General features: G+C 40.2%; 1 protein-coding gene across 1 annotated transcript in view; it reads left to right on the top strand.

The window, feature by feature from the left end:
* Window positions 1-14,782, top strand: part of MEGF10 (multiple EGF like domains 10) — a 269,700-nt gene that overhangs the window by 233,334 nt on the left and 21,584 nt on the right. Inside the window, exons 15-17 of the mRNA XM_057736130.1 lie at window positions 630-732; window positions 13,317-13,463; window positions 14,646-14,780. Coding sequence (XP_057592113.1) covers window positions 630-732; window positions 13,317-13,463; window positions 14,646-14,780 — 385 coding nt within the window. The remainder of the gene's footprint in view (window positions 1-629; window positions 733-13,316; window positions 13,464-14,645; window positions 14,781-14,782) is intronic.

Here is a 14,782-nt window from a genome sequence, read left to right as displayed (position 1 = left end):
CTGTTTTGTAAATAAGTTCCTTCGTACCCTTTTTTTTTAAGATTCTACAAATAGGGCTTCTTTATGTGGGTCAGAGTCTTCCCTTTTCACTAACGAATAGAATGCCTTGTAGGAGAAAAAAAGTTCTGAAACTATGTATCATGACGGATGTTGACAACTTATTGTGGCGATCATTTCACAATATATACAAATATTATGTTTTACACCTGAAACAAATAAAATATATGTCAATTATACCTCAGTGGGGAAAAAAAATGCCCTGCGGGGAGTACTGAACTATTTTATAAAAATCTTTAGGGACAAAAAGACAATATTTTTATGAGTTGTGGCTCATGATAAGATAAAGATTCTTTTAATTGGCATATTTACCTATATTTGCATATATGTATATCAGCATATCAGCATAGTTGGTTTCACCATTCATATGCTAAACAGGTTTGTGTGATTTAAAAACACTAACCTCTTGCAGACTATATTTTGGGGGCCAAGAAGACAGGGAAGAGGTGACTGTAATACATGCTGCTGAGAGGTGTTTGGGAGGGGAGGGTGCTGTTTCTGAAACGGCTGACGGAGATCCCTGTCGTCTCCCACCATGGGATTCCCATCCCTCATTGCTGTCTTGCACACAGGATGGCACGTATGGGCTGAACTGTGCCGAGCGCTGTGACTGTAGCCATGCCGATGGCTGCCACCCCACCACGGGCCATTGCCGCTGCCTCCCCGGATGGTCAGGTGAGAGCCAAGGGTGCTACTTGAGGTGGGAAACACGCCAACCTATGCCTAGCACTGTTCCTTGCCACTTCAGAGAAACACACACAGGTCAACTTTTCAGAAAAAAAAAAAAATAGAAAATATGATAAAGTCTCCAGGAAGCTGACAAATCTTTACTCAAGAAATATTACTGCTAGCTCTAATTAATCTACAATCCAGGGATGACTTTGTTGAATCAGGCAAGGGCAGTTCTCTTGAACCTTCAGGCACAGATGTTACAGAAAAACCTGAATGAACTTTATGGCCAACCCAGTACAACTATCAGAATTCACGTCATCAACAAGGGAAAAATGTGAATTGCTGTGAAGAGTTTAACAAGACCTCTGTGGTATTTTTGAGCATGGGGAAAGAATGATGGAAATAAACCATATGAAAATAACTAAGTTCATCCTAGTGAGGCAAAAATGTTAAATAGTGTTATGGTTAATATGCAAATATTAAAATCTTTACCACTAGAAATATTTCTTACTATAATGTTTGTCATAAAATTTTATAATATGATTGAGTACCAATTTTCTAACTACAAGGTAGAAAGTTCTCCTTCTTTATATGGCTTCATGATTTCAGCCAGGAAGTTTATCAAACTGACAGTGGTCTTGGGGATGGAACCTTCTTTTTGCTCAGGACCTGTAGACTTGGGAGATGGCACTAAATTCCCAAGCAAATTGGTATCTTTCTCTTCTTTTTGGTACATCAATTCAAGAGTATTTTAAGAAGACAAAACAAGCCAAAAAATAGAATTTCAAACACTTATTAAGAAAAATTACTAATGGAAATGCAATAGGAAAGTTATCAGATCTTGGGAAGAATGAACTGACTGTATCAATGAACATTTCTTCTGTAAGTAAATTAAAATGTTAAATGCTGATTGTTAACTTAGAGGGAAATCCCATTAAACTGGAGACAGGATTAGAGGTAGATACATGAACCAAAACTTTCTTTTAAAATTGTATTCTCATTAGAAGTCATGTGTGTGTGTGTTTTTGTATATATTGTATTTGTGTCTAAATATATTTATATATGTATTTAGAAAGGAGAGAGGGCTTTGTAAGAGAGAGCTGTTTCCATATTGATGATTCTTCAGTATCCTTCAAAATGTTTTTTTAACTAGTCCTCTGAAAGAGAAATTGGTAGTAACAAGCCAAGTATTCTCTTCAGTGATGATTCATATTTTCAGAAGCGGGATCTTTAAAGAAGAATCTTAAGCCGCCATACCAGAGATGTCATGTTGAGGAAATTATGGAGTGGTCTTACCTTTTAGCAAAAATGCACACAAAGAAGCCTCTGGAAAAATAATAATAAGTAATGCTCATTGAGTGCTTACTGCAGGCTCACAATTCTATGAGGTAAAAAATATTTTCTCCTTTTTACAATGAGGAAGCTGAAGCAAAGAGAAGTTAAGTGGCATGACCCAGAGTCAGTAAACATGAGAGACAGAATTTGCACCAGTGCTGTCCCACCGCTACTAGCCAGTTCTCTTAACTGTTACACCCTACTGCCATGGAAGGACTTAGTCCAGGAAGTGCTGGGGTGGGAGGAGGGCAGTTATGCTGAGATTTATTTTCAGCACGGATGAAGACTTCTGAGAATTATGAGAGGGCCATGGTGATCAGTGCTGGTAACTATCAACCTCTTTATAGGTAGGGAGGTAGGTATATAGACAGACAGATAGACTCACATATAGAATTCACCAAAAGTGTAGAATTCAGTGGTTTTTAGTATACTCAAAGAATTATACAGCCATCACCACAATCAATTTAGAATATTTTCATTGCCTGCCCCCCCCAAACCCCGTTAGTACTTATTAGCAGTCGTTCTCCATTTACTCCCTTCTCACCCCCTGCCCCCAACCCCCTTCTCCCTACCCTAGGCAACCACTAATCTACTTTTTGTTTCTATAAACTTGCCTATACTGGATATTGTATGGATTCATATAACATGTGGTGTTTTGTAACTAGATTCCTTCTCTTAGCATATGTTTTTAAGGTTTATCCATATTGGAGTGTATATCAATACTTCATCGCTTTTCACTGCCAAATAATAGTCCATTGTGTGGCTAGACAACATTTTATTTACTCTTTCATCTGTTGATAGACATTTCAGTTGTTTCTACCTTTTTGGCTATTATGAAAAATGCTGTTATGAACATTCATGTACAATTTTTGTGTGGATGTATATATTTTTGGTATACACTTAGGAGTGGAATTGCTGGGTTGTATGGTAACTCTAATTTCAACCTTTTTGAGAACTACTACACTTGTTTTCCAAAGCATCTGCACCATTTTGCATTCCTACCAGCAATGTGTGAGGTTTCCATATCCTCACCACACTTGTTATTATCTTTTTGATTATAGCCATCCTGGTGGGTGTGAAATCTTATCTCATTGTGTTTTTTATTTGCATTCCCTCAATAAGTAATGATGTTGAGCATCTTTTCATGTGTTTGTTGGCCATCTGTGTATCTTCTTTGTGAAAATGTCTCTTCAGATACTTTGCTCATTTTTTACCTTGGGTTATTTATCTTTTTTTTTATTGAGTTGTAATACCCCTTTATATATTCTAGCTCTCTGTCCCTTTTCATATATGTAATTTGCAAATATTTTCCCTCTGTGAGTTATTTTTTCACTTTCTTGATGGTGTCTTTTGCCACAGAAAAGTTTTTATATTTATAAAGATCAGTTTATTTTTTCTTTTATTGCTTGTACTTTGTGTCAAATCTAAGAAACTATTGCCTAAATCTAGATAACAGAGATTTATGCCTGTATATTCTTGTAAGCATTTTATAATTTTAGCTTTTACATTTAGGTCTTTGATACACTTTGAGTTTGTTTTTATATATGGTGTGAGGTAAGGGTCCAAATTCATTTTTTTATATGTCAATATCCTGTTGTCCCAGCACCATTTGTTGAGAAGAACATTCCTTCCCCCACTGTATTGTCTTGATATCCTTGTCAGAAATCAATTGACCATAAATATGACAGCATTTATTTCTGGACTCTCAGTTCTATTCCATTGATATATATGTCTATCCTCATGTCAGCAACATACTGTTTTGATTGCTGTAGCTTTGTAGAAAGTTTTAAAATTGGAAAGTGTGAGTCTTCCAACTTTGGTCTTCTTTATCCAGATTGTTTGGCCATCCTGGGTCCTTTGAATTCCCATATTAATTTTAGGATCAGCAAGTTAATTTCTGCAAAGAAACAAGGTGTAAATTTAAAGAGGATTGAATAAATAGATCCAGGAGAGGAATATTGCCAGCTTAACAATATTAAGTCTTTGGATCCTTGAACATAGGAGACCAACAGTAACCTCCGCAGTAGTGTCTCTCAGCCCTTTGGAATTTGTTGAGAGCTTCTTTGGCTTCTGGTAGGAGTAAACTGAGAAAAACTGTAGTATGCTTGATTTCTAGTGTCTGAGAGCTACCTTGGGAAACAGGTCAAGGCTTGTATAGTAGACTTCATTTTCTGTCACTAGGAGCTACCCACAGAAATAAGGACTCCCTAGCCATCTATTTCCTCCTTGGATTGCAAAGGCTGAGATAACTGACTTCATAATGTGAAATTCCATCTTCCCACGTTTCTGTTTGGCTCTTAATTACTAAATATTAAAACTACATCACTCCAGGTATTCAATCAGATTTTGTGACTTCACAAGTGTCCTTGAGGTTCTCAAGTGGAGTGACCAGTACTAAGTTCTCAATGACTACAGCAAAGCAAATAGCATTTTAGCCCCTTGGCTAATTCAGCACTTTCCTGAGAAGCCACATCATTTGTTTTGGGCCATATTCCACCAAATCTACTTTTGTCTTATGAGTATAGAGGAAATGTGAGATGTTCCTGAACACACCAGTCATTGATCAAGTATCCACCTGCTTTGATGATTTAGAACCAGCCTGTGAAAAGCATGCTCTATTATACATGAGAAAAGCGGGAGATAGGATTTGGCCTGAAGCCAGCCAGAAAATGTCTTAGTTGCATTCCATAGTCTGGGTCATGGGGTAATACAAATGATCCCATCTGGCCTTAGACCTGTGGAACTCCTGCGGGAATGCAGTGGCTTTGTTACACAACATAATCTTGTAATCCTCTGTCCATCTGTGACTGGTCTGCTTCTCCAAAGGGGAGGAAGTTTTGCTGCTTCATTTGTTCTACCACTTGTTACGCACCATCTTTTTGCTTCATGGCTCCTGTGTCTAATTTCTCTGGATCTTCTGTGTGGGCTGTTGGTCTGTAAGTATCTAAGCTGCCAGGAGACATTGCTTAGAGAGGTCATCCACCACACTCACAGAACACACTTGTATAAGCAAATGTATGTAGAGGAAAAGAAAACTCCTGAAGTTCTGAAAAACACCCTACAATTGGATCAAGAATTGGTTTATTTTCCTAAAAGGAAAGAAGAGTAGACTCTGTATTATAGACACAGTACAACATTTCATTGCCAACACTGTATAGACTCATCATTTTTCATCACAATCTTGTTTTGAGTAAGTACCTCGTAAGGACCTTTCAAAATATACAGGAAGCTTTGCTTTTCGTTTGGATATCAGGTTTGGGGCAAAATAAATAACCAGGGAAGCAAGTGATTTTGTTTCCTTCCTCCTTATTGTGGAGATTGCTCTAAGTGAAATGTTGAGAATCGCCGGAGAGGGTAGCAAGTACATGGGATGACAGTGAGGCTTTTGTAAAGGAATCAGTGAAATCTAACACAGGGACTTAGGCTCTTCCCTCAACCAAATTATCAAGATACTGTAGAGGCAGCAACAGTGTTGAGCCGCTGTGGACACTGTGGGCAGAGGCTGATCTGGCCTAGGAGTATGGAGCCAGAAAGAAGGATTGGGTGAGCTTCATCCCTCTTTACAAAGAAATAGACATAGAAACATTGAGAAAGTGAGGCACTAACATGATACACTGAGGAAGTCAGCTTGCTTTGTCACCAAGAGGCTCATCACCATCCTTGTAACTTCACCCTCTTTTCTAATGTTTGACGGTCTTTTTTTTTTTTAAAGAAAATGAGACTCTTATTTATTTCTACTATAATTGATAGTCCCATTTTACCTAGTCATAAAATACGTCTTCAAAATGTACTACCGTAAATATTAACCAAAAGTTGCATCTGACATACCAGATACTATTTCCAAAAGAAATGTGGCACTTTTCAAAAGAAGAGACATGTACTTTTATTATATGTTGTTAACCAAAACCTTAATTATTGATGTGTTTAGCCAATAGGTTACTTTATCAAACAGAGGCAGATTGCAGTAAAAACAAAATGGGAAAAAATGAAATATCATCAGGATATAGGTGTGTTCTGGGCTCCTTCTTCCACACCTCTGCTACACTCTCTCTCTCATGAAATGAGACTGACTTTTCAAAATCATTATTCTGAAATTCCAGGTGTCAATGAAATATAATTAGGTGTATGTGTATGTGTGTATGTGTGTTTCCAGAGTAGAGGAGTGATATGCTTTATAAAGTATTTTCCAAAAACAGTAAAAACATGCTGATTTTTTCCCCTTCCTTTCTGCACTGACTTCAGTCAGCCAGACCACCTCTTTGCTGAATGTTACAGCTAATCAAGATTTCATTCCAGCTGTCTGGGAGGATATGCAGTCTCCAGCCTGGTTCCCGACCCTGGCTAAGATCACTGTCACCTGGGAACTCCTTTAACTTGTATATTCCTGGTCTCCACTTCACACCTACTGAATGACAATCTGGAGGGTGCGTGAGGAGGATGAAGCCATTGCCGGCCCATAAAGTACCTTTTGTACAAATTTGGAAAAGGTTTGGAAATCCCTCAGGATGTGCTTCTTGGTGGTAGAATGCAACGAGCTGGATTTCTGCTCTGACTTAGCCCTTTAGCCAGAGGCTTTTGTGCAGTGTACAATGTGCACAACCTTATTTGGTGGCCCTGTCTGTTATCTAAAAAGTTACCCTGGTAATTGTAGTGGCAATTATCCATCTATGGGCAGGCCTCTGCTCTACCTTGCTACTCTAGTGATTAAAGAGGTTGGAGTCCAGGGGGGCATTTCTGCTACAGAAAGCCTCATAGCTAGTGGCAAAAAACTAGAGGAGGCTTTGAGATACATTCATACCAGAATAAAGAAGTTAAATGCTAAACTGAGAAAAAAGAGATTAAGATGCCAAAGCAACCTCTAGGGGTCTTAGGAAAGAGAGTGGGACTAGCAAGGCAGGGATAATGATGAGGAGGGAAAAGGAGAGGAGGAAGAGAGGTGGGGTGCTCCTCTGAGCCCAGCCAGTAAGGGGGATGTTGAAAGGAGGAAAACCTGCAGACAAGTTCACAAGAGGCCAACTTTTTGACTCTTCCCAGCAAGCAAAACCAGCCCTGCAGTGGTTCCAGTCCCTCTCCAGAAGGACAGCACCCCTTTCTAAGTTTCCCCCCACACACACCAAGTTTGACCAGCTGAGTAAAGGAGCTGCTACTTCGGGACTGATCTGTGATGCCTGAATTGACATAATAAGGGGAGACCACTCTTTCTTTGTCCAGTGGTGTAGAAGTGGAAATTCAAGTGCACGTGAGTTTTAATCAACGTGCATTGCACCCAATCAGCCACAAGTGCAAATGACTTGCTGTTTGACCCTTTAAGGTATTAGGGCGAGTGGGGGGAAATGTGTAGCACGTGCATATGTCAGTCTGTCATGTGGTCTTGGGGAGGGAGTAATTTAAAAGCAGAACATGGGGTCCCTAAAGTGAGGGTGGACAGAGGGGCTTACCTTCCCAAAAGAAAGGCTGCAGAAAAAGCCAGGCTTCCAGATCTCCAGTCTGCCCAGCATTCTGTTCTGTCTGCTTTCTTCTTGGCCTGTTCTAAGGCAGGCCATGCTCTCTGGTGTTTTGTGTTGCCACTGCAAATGCAGATATCTCTGATTTATATTATTTATCTAAGATATTTTTCAAACTGGCAACCAATATAGCAGTTCCTTTTTAATGGGTCTTTAACATTTATGGTATCCAAAGAGAAAAATTTGATTTGACACCATTTATGGAGTGTCTCCACATTGTATGCAACCCCAGTGCTTCGGTGATGGGGACAGGAAGATGAGGTGGCACCAACTCCTGACCGGCAGGAAGATACTCATGCCTCTCAGGGAGGCATTGTGTGGGCAGAGATGGATACACCAGGGAGTCACTTGTCTACACTGCTGTATGCCTCCACTTCGGGTGTCCAGAGGATTAGACAAGCAGAGACAATGTTATGAGTAAATACTTTAGTTCCTCTCTTCTGTAATCACCAAGCCCAGTGATTGTTAACAAATCTCACTCTTTGCTCTAATAGATATTTAGTTGCTCGTTGCTTGGGAATAAGACATCCAATCGAAATCATTTCCTACTTTCGTTAACACCCCAAATATTGCAATACTGGCATAAGGAATATAAACAATTAAGCAAGAGGAGGAGTTTGGGTTAGAGCTCTGAGAGGGGAAATAACGACACCCCAGATGATTTGTTTACGGCATTCATGCGATCACAAATGCCTAGTGAATGCTGATTTCACGTGGAGGCCGTGGGCATAATGCATCAGGCATTAAATGCACGAACATTTCTTTAGAGCTGCTTAGCTGAAGTTTATCACGATCACTCAGCCATTGCCTAGCAACTCATGAAGGCTATCAAAGAGCTCTTTGTCCCCTGTCCTGGCAAAAACAGTCCCTCACAGATCTCCTTATCAGCATTAGAACATTTATCAGGAAAAAATGCTTCCACTGAACCAGAGAATTCTGCAAATTTAAAGATATTCCCTTCCTATTTTGTCCTTTCTTCCATATAGTGTAGGAAGTTGTTTCCTGAAGTAACTCATATTAAAACCTGTATCTGGAGTTTGATAAACATTCCAAAAGAATTTCCTCAAGATGTCCTATAATTCTTCTATTGCTTTATAATCTGGACTGGCATTTAAAGTCACAGACCTGAGCTCATCAAAATCTGTCTTGCCCCCAAATAAGCAGGACAGACATTTCTACCCCCTTAGCTGGGAAGGGTCCCCATTTTAGGTACACAGAATAGTAATGTGTTGGGCTTCCTGGTTGTAGTGCTCGTCTCGTATCTTCTTCAGAGAAGCAAAGCATGATATTGTTGCTCCATCCAGTTGGAAAATGGTTCTAAATGTTATGTTGGAAGGAGGAACTGTGCTTATTGACTCATTCAATAAACATTTATTTAGCACCCTCCATGTGCTGGGCACTGCAGTGAACAAAAGCGTGCACCACCTCTCCCTCACAGAGCTGCCAGAATTCCTAAATTCCCCTGGGTGGAGTATGGAGGTGGGGTAGTCTTTCATCTGCATTCTCTGCTGTACTTCTCTGGAATTCATCTTCCCCCCAGGTGCCATTAATTTAGTTTAAGACCTTGTCATTTTTATCACTTTTTACTTGGGTAACCCAAAATAGCCACCTGACATGTCTTCTTTCTTCCAGGCTTATCATCTTCAAACCATCATCTTCCCTTCTACAAAACACAAATCTAACTATGCCTCTCTCCTACTTATTTGTCCATCTGGTCCCTGTTAATACCAGGAGGAAACTCAGACTCCACAGCATGGCATCCTTGGCTCTTCCCTATGTGACCACTGCCCAGCTGCCCCATTGCCTTTCCTGCTTTTCCCAGCACCAATGTCAGCTCTCCCCAACACTTGTGCTTTCTGAAGGATAGACACATACTTCTTAGGGCCTGAGCCTTGTACCCACCATTCTGTTAGCCTAAGACACTCCTCTGCCTTCACAAGCTACCTCTTTTCCTGATTATGGTCCCCAGATGGGGTTGGATGTGCCTTTTCTGGGGCCATCACTCTAGAGCTAGAGGTCTTTCTTAGAGAATTTCTCTCCAGCAAGCCAGCAGTCTCTAGACCCCTTGAATGTTCATTGAGCTGAATTCTCTTTTCTGTCTTTGAGAAACAAGGAAACAAAAAGATGTCTTACAGGACTCCAGCAAGGTTGGCAAAGAGTTGGATGAGATCAATAGAAATAATTAAGGAATAAAACACACACACACACACACACACACACACACACACACACAAAACACACAGCCCCCCTCTCCCCACTCCCCCCCAAAAAGGTTAAAACGAACTTACAAACTTACAATTCCCTATCCTGACAAAGTTTCATTGTAGGGTTGGCTTTATATGGAGATCACATCAGTGGCCATATATACCAAGTGTGACCTAGAGAAGCACTTACTCCAGTACTACCTCCTGAATTTCAGTCAGCCTCACTGCCTGAAATTCTGCAGAGATTTATTTCTTAAGCTTCTAAGATGTATGCTCTCTTAAAATATTAATATTTTCTAGAGAGGATAACACCTCAGCAATAATAAATTTGTCTTATCCTTTTCTGACAATAAGATGAAGTGAAAGATAACAGGAGGGCACAGAGGTCCAGAGGGGAGGAATGGCAATAGGAGAAAATGGTGCAGCAAGAGGAAAAATGAGTTTCATGCACTTTTCCTGGAGTTGTCGCCTGACTGAGACATGCTTTATATTTGTCTCCAAATAGATTTGGCATTAATATCTGCAAAATGATGACTCGTTTTACTAGTGATAGAGGAAAAGAAAAGGAATTGAATTTTTAGGGGGAGTTGGTAATAGAATTATCATTTACTTGCCAAGGAAAGACTTCTTTGCAGCCCTAAAATAGAAGTTATTTAAACATAAGTTTGGTTTTATTGAAATATGCTCATATGATTGGAGGCAGAAGACTTGATAGATGATCTTTAGAATTCCCTGTGATTCTCTGGAAGTGAAATGATGGATAAATCATGTGAAAAAAGCTTATCTTTACAATGGATCTCCTTGCTATATCAGAGCCCTTGTTACCTGTATGAAAATTTCCTCAATTAAATTAATTGTAACTGATGGTTATGTTAACCAGCTGGACAAACCTGTTAGGGAGGAGGAAACAGATATGAAATAAAGGATCACTTTATTCTGATTTACCAATCTGCCCTGGCATCATTTTTCTTAACATGCTTTGATTGAGAATGTGCTAATTAATACATAAATCATGGTAACCTCTAATGTGAGAAAGCAGCATATGCTTTTTGGTCTAAAGTGTATTCCCTTCCATCTTAATGGCATTTATTAAGTGTCATGGAGAGATTTGGTAAGTACCTGATAAACTAAGTCACCATAAATGGCTAAATCTCCACCTTCCCCAAACTCCTATCCCATACACACACAAAAAAAGTGTCAAAAATCAGGACTAATTTTCAGGATGATTTTCAGATTTACCAGATAATTACTCAGCTTCCACTTCTCCAAAATTCTTTTTTTTTTTTTAATTTATTTATTATTTTTTGGGGGGGTACACCAAGTTCAATCATCTGCTTTTATACACATATCCCCGTATTCCCTCCCTCCCTCGACTCCCCCCCCACCCTCCCTCGAGTCCCCCCCATCCTCCCCCTCCCAGTCCTCTAAGGAATCTTCCATCCTCGAGTTGAACACCCTTTGTTATATAACAACTTCCCACTGGCTATCTATTTTACAGTTGGTAGGATATATATGTCTGTACTACTCTCTCGCTTCATCTCAGCTTCCCCTTCACCCCCCGCCCCCCCAAACCTCGAGTTCTCCAGTCCATTCTCTGCATCTGCGTCCTTATTCTTGTCACTGAGTTCATCAGTACCATTTTTAGATTCCGTATATGTGAGTTAGCATACAATATTTGTCTTTCTCTTTCTGACTTACTTCACTCTGTATGACTCCAAAATTCTTAGCTGGGGTTTGCCTGGGTAGCTCCAGACCAAAATGGCCAGGGTCATCTGGATCTTTATGAAGCAGGTGTCCCATTTTAGCTGCTGTTAAATAGGAGTCCTGGCTCACAATCAGAGGTCTGGGACCTGAACTTGAATAGAGAATGAAGCCCGAAGCAGATTACCTTTATGGGTACTTCTTTCAAATTTACAAAACAGACTTCAGATTTGTAGCATCTTTCAAAGTGGTTTTACTCCTCAATCCATTTGATGCCTCTGCCTGGTAGAGCTATGAGTCAAAACACCAGATAAGACTCCGAGCAGTTTTAGCACACTTGGAGAGTATCGTGCTTGCAATTCCATCTCAGTTTTTCAAGAGATTTGAAAGAAAGATCAAATATTTGTGAACTCAAGAGAAAGAATATCATAGTGGGCCAAAATTTCACATTTTATTCTATGGGGAACACTTAAACCCCAGTTGGCTTCTACCCGGCCTGCTCGCCTTTCTTCAGCCAGCAGTCCAAGCTAAAATAACAGTCTGTTGTCAGTTCAAGCAAGACACAATGAGGTCTGTGCTTTTTCATGCCTACTTAATAGCCTTTACCATGCAGAAGACTTTCAGATGGAGAAAAACAGGAATAGTTAAACGTGGGGTTATTTCAGCAGAAATGACTGCCCGCCAATTAGCAACATTCACGTTATGGTTTGGGGCTGCTTCTGTGTTAAGGTTTGGGCCACGGTAACTTTTCTCCTAATCAATTTAGTAGCAAAAACTGTAGCACAAAACAGGGCTGTGTCAACCCCCTTGAGGCAGGCGGAGTTTGTGTTCTGGAATCATCAGAGTAGGAGCGGGCTTGTTCTTCCTGTGTTTTCACTTGGTCTGAGGCCAGCAGTCACCGGTTCACTCCTAATTATAACTCATTCTTATTGCCTCTCAATGCAGAGACCATTTCTTTGAGTTGTGAAGTATTCTGACTTACAAGAAAGAGGCCCCTGTGGTATTTCCAATACGAATTTACAAAGGAAACGTCCATTTATCTCAAATAAAACCCAGTTTTATTTTTATTTTTTGCAGCTTTGGATTTTCTTTGCTTCCTTTAGGCATTTGTTCACTTGTCACTGACTCTGAAGTTTCTCTATTTCCAGACTGAGAGTTAAACACCTGCATATGGGTTCATAATAATCAATAGCTTAGACAACAGCTATGGGTAACATCATCTGTGATATTCTTCCTGTCTGACCAATTGTAGATTAAATGTTTAAAGAGAAATTTGGTGGTACAGATTAGTCTACCTTTCTGTCTTGCACGGTGTATTTTCAAAATATTTTAAGATTGTGTTTATTTGTTTGCTCCAAGGGAAGATTTTCTTTATGTAAAACAATGTAACCACCTTTGGCTTCACCTTAACTTTTTATACTTTTGTCTATTTCTCTGTAAAAACAAAAAATAGGGAAGAAAGGAAGTTGCTGAGGGCTAAATGATATAGTATTTTTGACAAATTTTGCCTTCAATAGACAGAGCCCTTGGGCTTCTCCTCTGCTTTCTCCTCCTAAAGAAGAAAAATCAGTATAACAAAGATGTTTTATTCCGTCTCCTTTATGACGCCATAGAAAATAGTTCTGGGATTATTTTAATGTTATGATGATGTGATGTATGATCCAATATATGATGATGTGCTGATGGGTATAAGTGGATTTTAAGCCTCATATCATCCCTGCTCACTGCTGCCGGTGATAACTCAGATTTGATACGGTGGCCTTGGTCCTGGTCTCTGACTTAGCATCCCAGGTGCCCGCCCCCACGGCCTCTCACTCAGCCTCGCCCATGTGCCTTGTTTCAGGTGTCCACTGTGACAGCGTGTGTGCTGAGGGACGCTGGGGCCCCAACTGCTCCCTGCCCTGCTACTGTAAGAACGGGGCTTCGTGTTCCCCCGACGACGGCATCTGTGAGTGTGCACCGGGGTTCCGAGGCACCACTTGTCAGAGAAGTAAGTGTCTCATGAGGTGGCAGTTTCTATCTTCCTTCTCAGATCACCGTGTACAGAGTTATTATCTCTGTCCCACCCCTCAATTCACAGAGATGCTCTGCTGCAGTCGAGGGCAGAGGGGAGTGGCGTAGGTCACCCTGTCCTTTGCAGAGCTGTCCTCACTTGATAGCCCTTCCCCAAAGGCATCATTCTTTCCAACCTTCAGGACTAACCTAACAGATGGGGCTTTAGCTGTTTCTCCTCAGTAATAATTTCACTGCCTCATTGGCGTCATCATCACTTTCTTGATCCTGCCTTAAATCTTGCAAATGGTGTTCCAGAAATCCATTGACCTGTAAATATTTTACTCAGCCATTTTGGCATTGGCCCTACTTCAATTACCAGAAGTCAACATCAGCCAAACCTTGCGGCAAATCATACATCCTGCTAGTAGTCTGAAAGCCAGTGCTGCGGGGGAAATATGATGGCAGAGTTTAAAATGGGGACCGATGACAGCGGTCAATAGAATTTTTGAGTTAGGGAGTGATCCACAAGCTTCCCCTAAATCTTTTAGTAAATGTAATCAAGAAAGGAATATATGACTAATTATAAGGTACATTATTCTATTTTTTAAATTATTTTTTGCATTAGGAGTTCTATGCTGTTATACTATACTTAATTCCAAATAATGTCTTGGGAAGAACCTAATTATGAAGCATCTTGCTTTTTCACTTTTCAATCACAATCACTAACCTGGACCATTTTGAGGAGGAACAATCTTTTAATGCTGACTATAGATCTATTTATTGCCAGTAATGACTTTTGAAGAGTAAAGGATTAACGTGTGGCTCGAGAGTATTCATTTGGGGCTTTTAGTATTTAGAATTTTATTTCTTTCATTTATTTGCTCAACAAAAATTCTTCAAGCCCCTGCTCTATGCCAAGCTTCGAGCTAATTGGGGCCGTAAATGGGAAAATAAAGAGAACTAAGACATTTGCCTGCCCTCAAGCAATTCAGAGTTTACTGGCTTCTTTTCGTTAATAAGGAGTGCCCTTGTTCCTTTTGTCATTGTTTTATACTTGGAAAATTCTCGGTATCATTAAAAAGAATTTTTTTGTTATCCCAAACTTGAGCTCGATCCCTATGTGGAATATGAGAGAAACACATCTCAGGGAAGATAACTATTTCCTTTCTGTTTTCAGTCTGCTCGCCTGGTTTTTATGGGCATCGCTGCAGCCAGACGTGCCCGCAATGTGTGCACAGCAGCGGGCCCTGCCACCACATCACAGGCCTGTGTGACTGCTTGCCTGGCTTCACAGGTGCCCTCTGCAATGAAGGT

Source organism: Hippopotamus amphibius, chromosome 1 (genome assembly GCF_030028045.1).
Source record: "Hippopotamus amphibius kiboko isolate mHipAmp2 chromosome 1, mHipAmp2.hap2, whole genome shotgun sequence".
NCBI lineage: Eukaryota > Metazoa > Chordata > Mammalia > Artiodactyla > Hippopotamidae > Hippopotamus > Hippopotamus amphibius.
The sequence above is the reverse complement of the archived record's forward strand: the minus strand, read 5'-3'. Positions and strand labels throughout refer to the sequence as shown.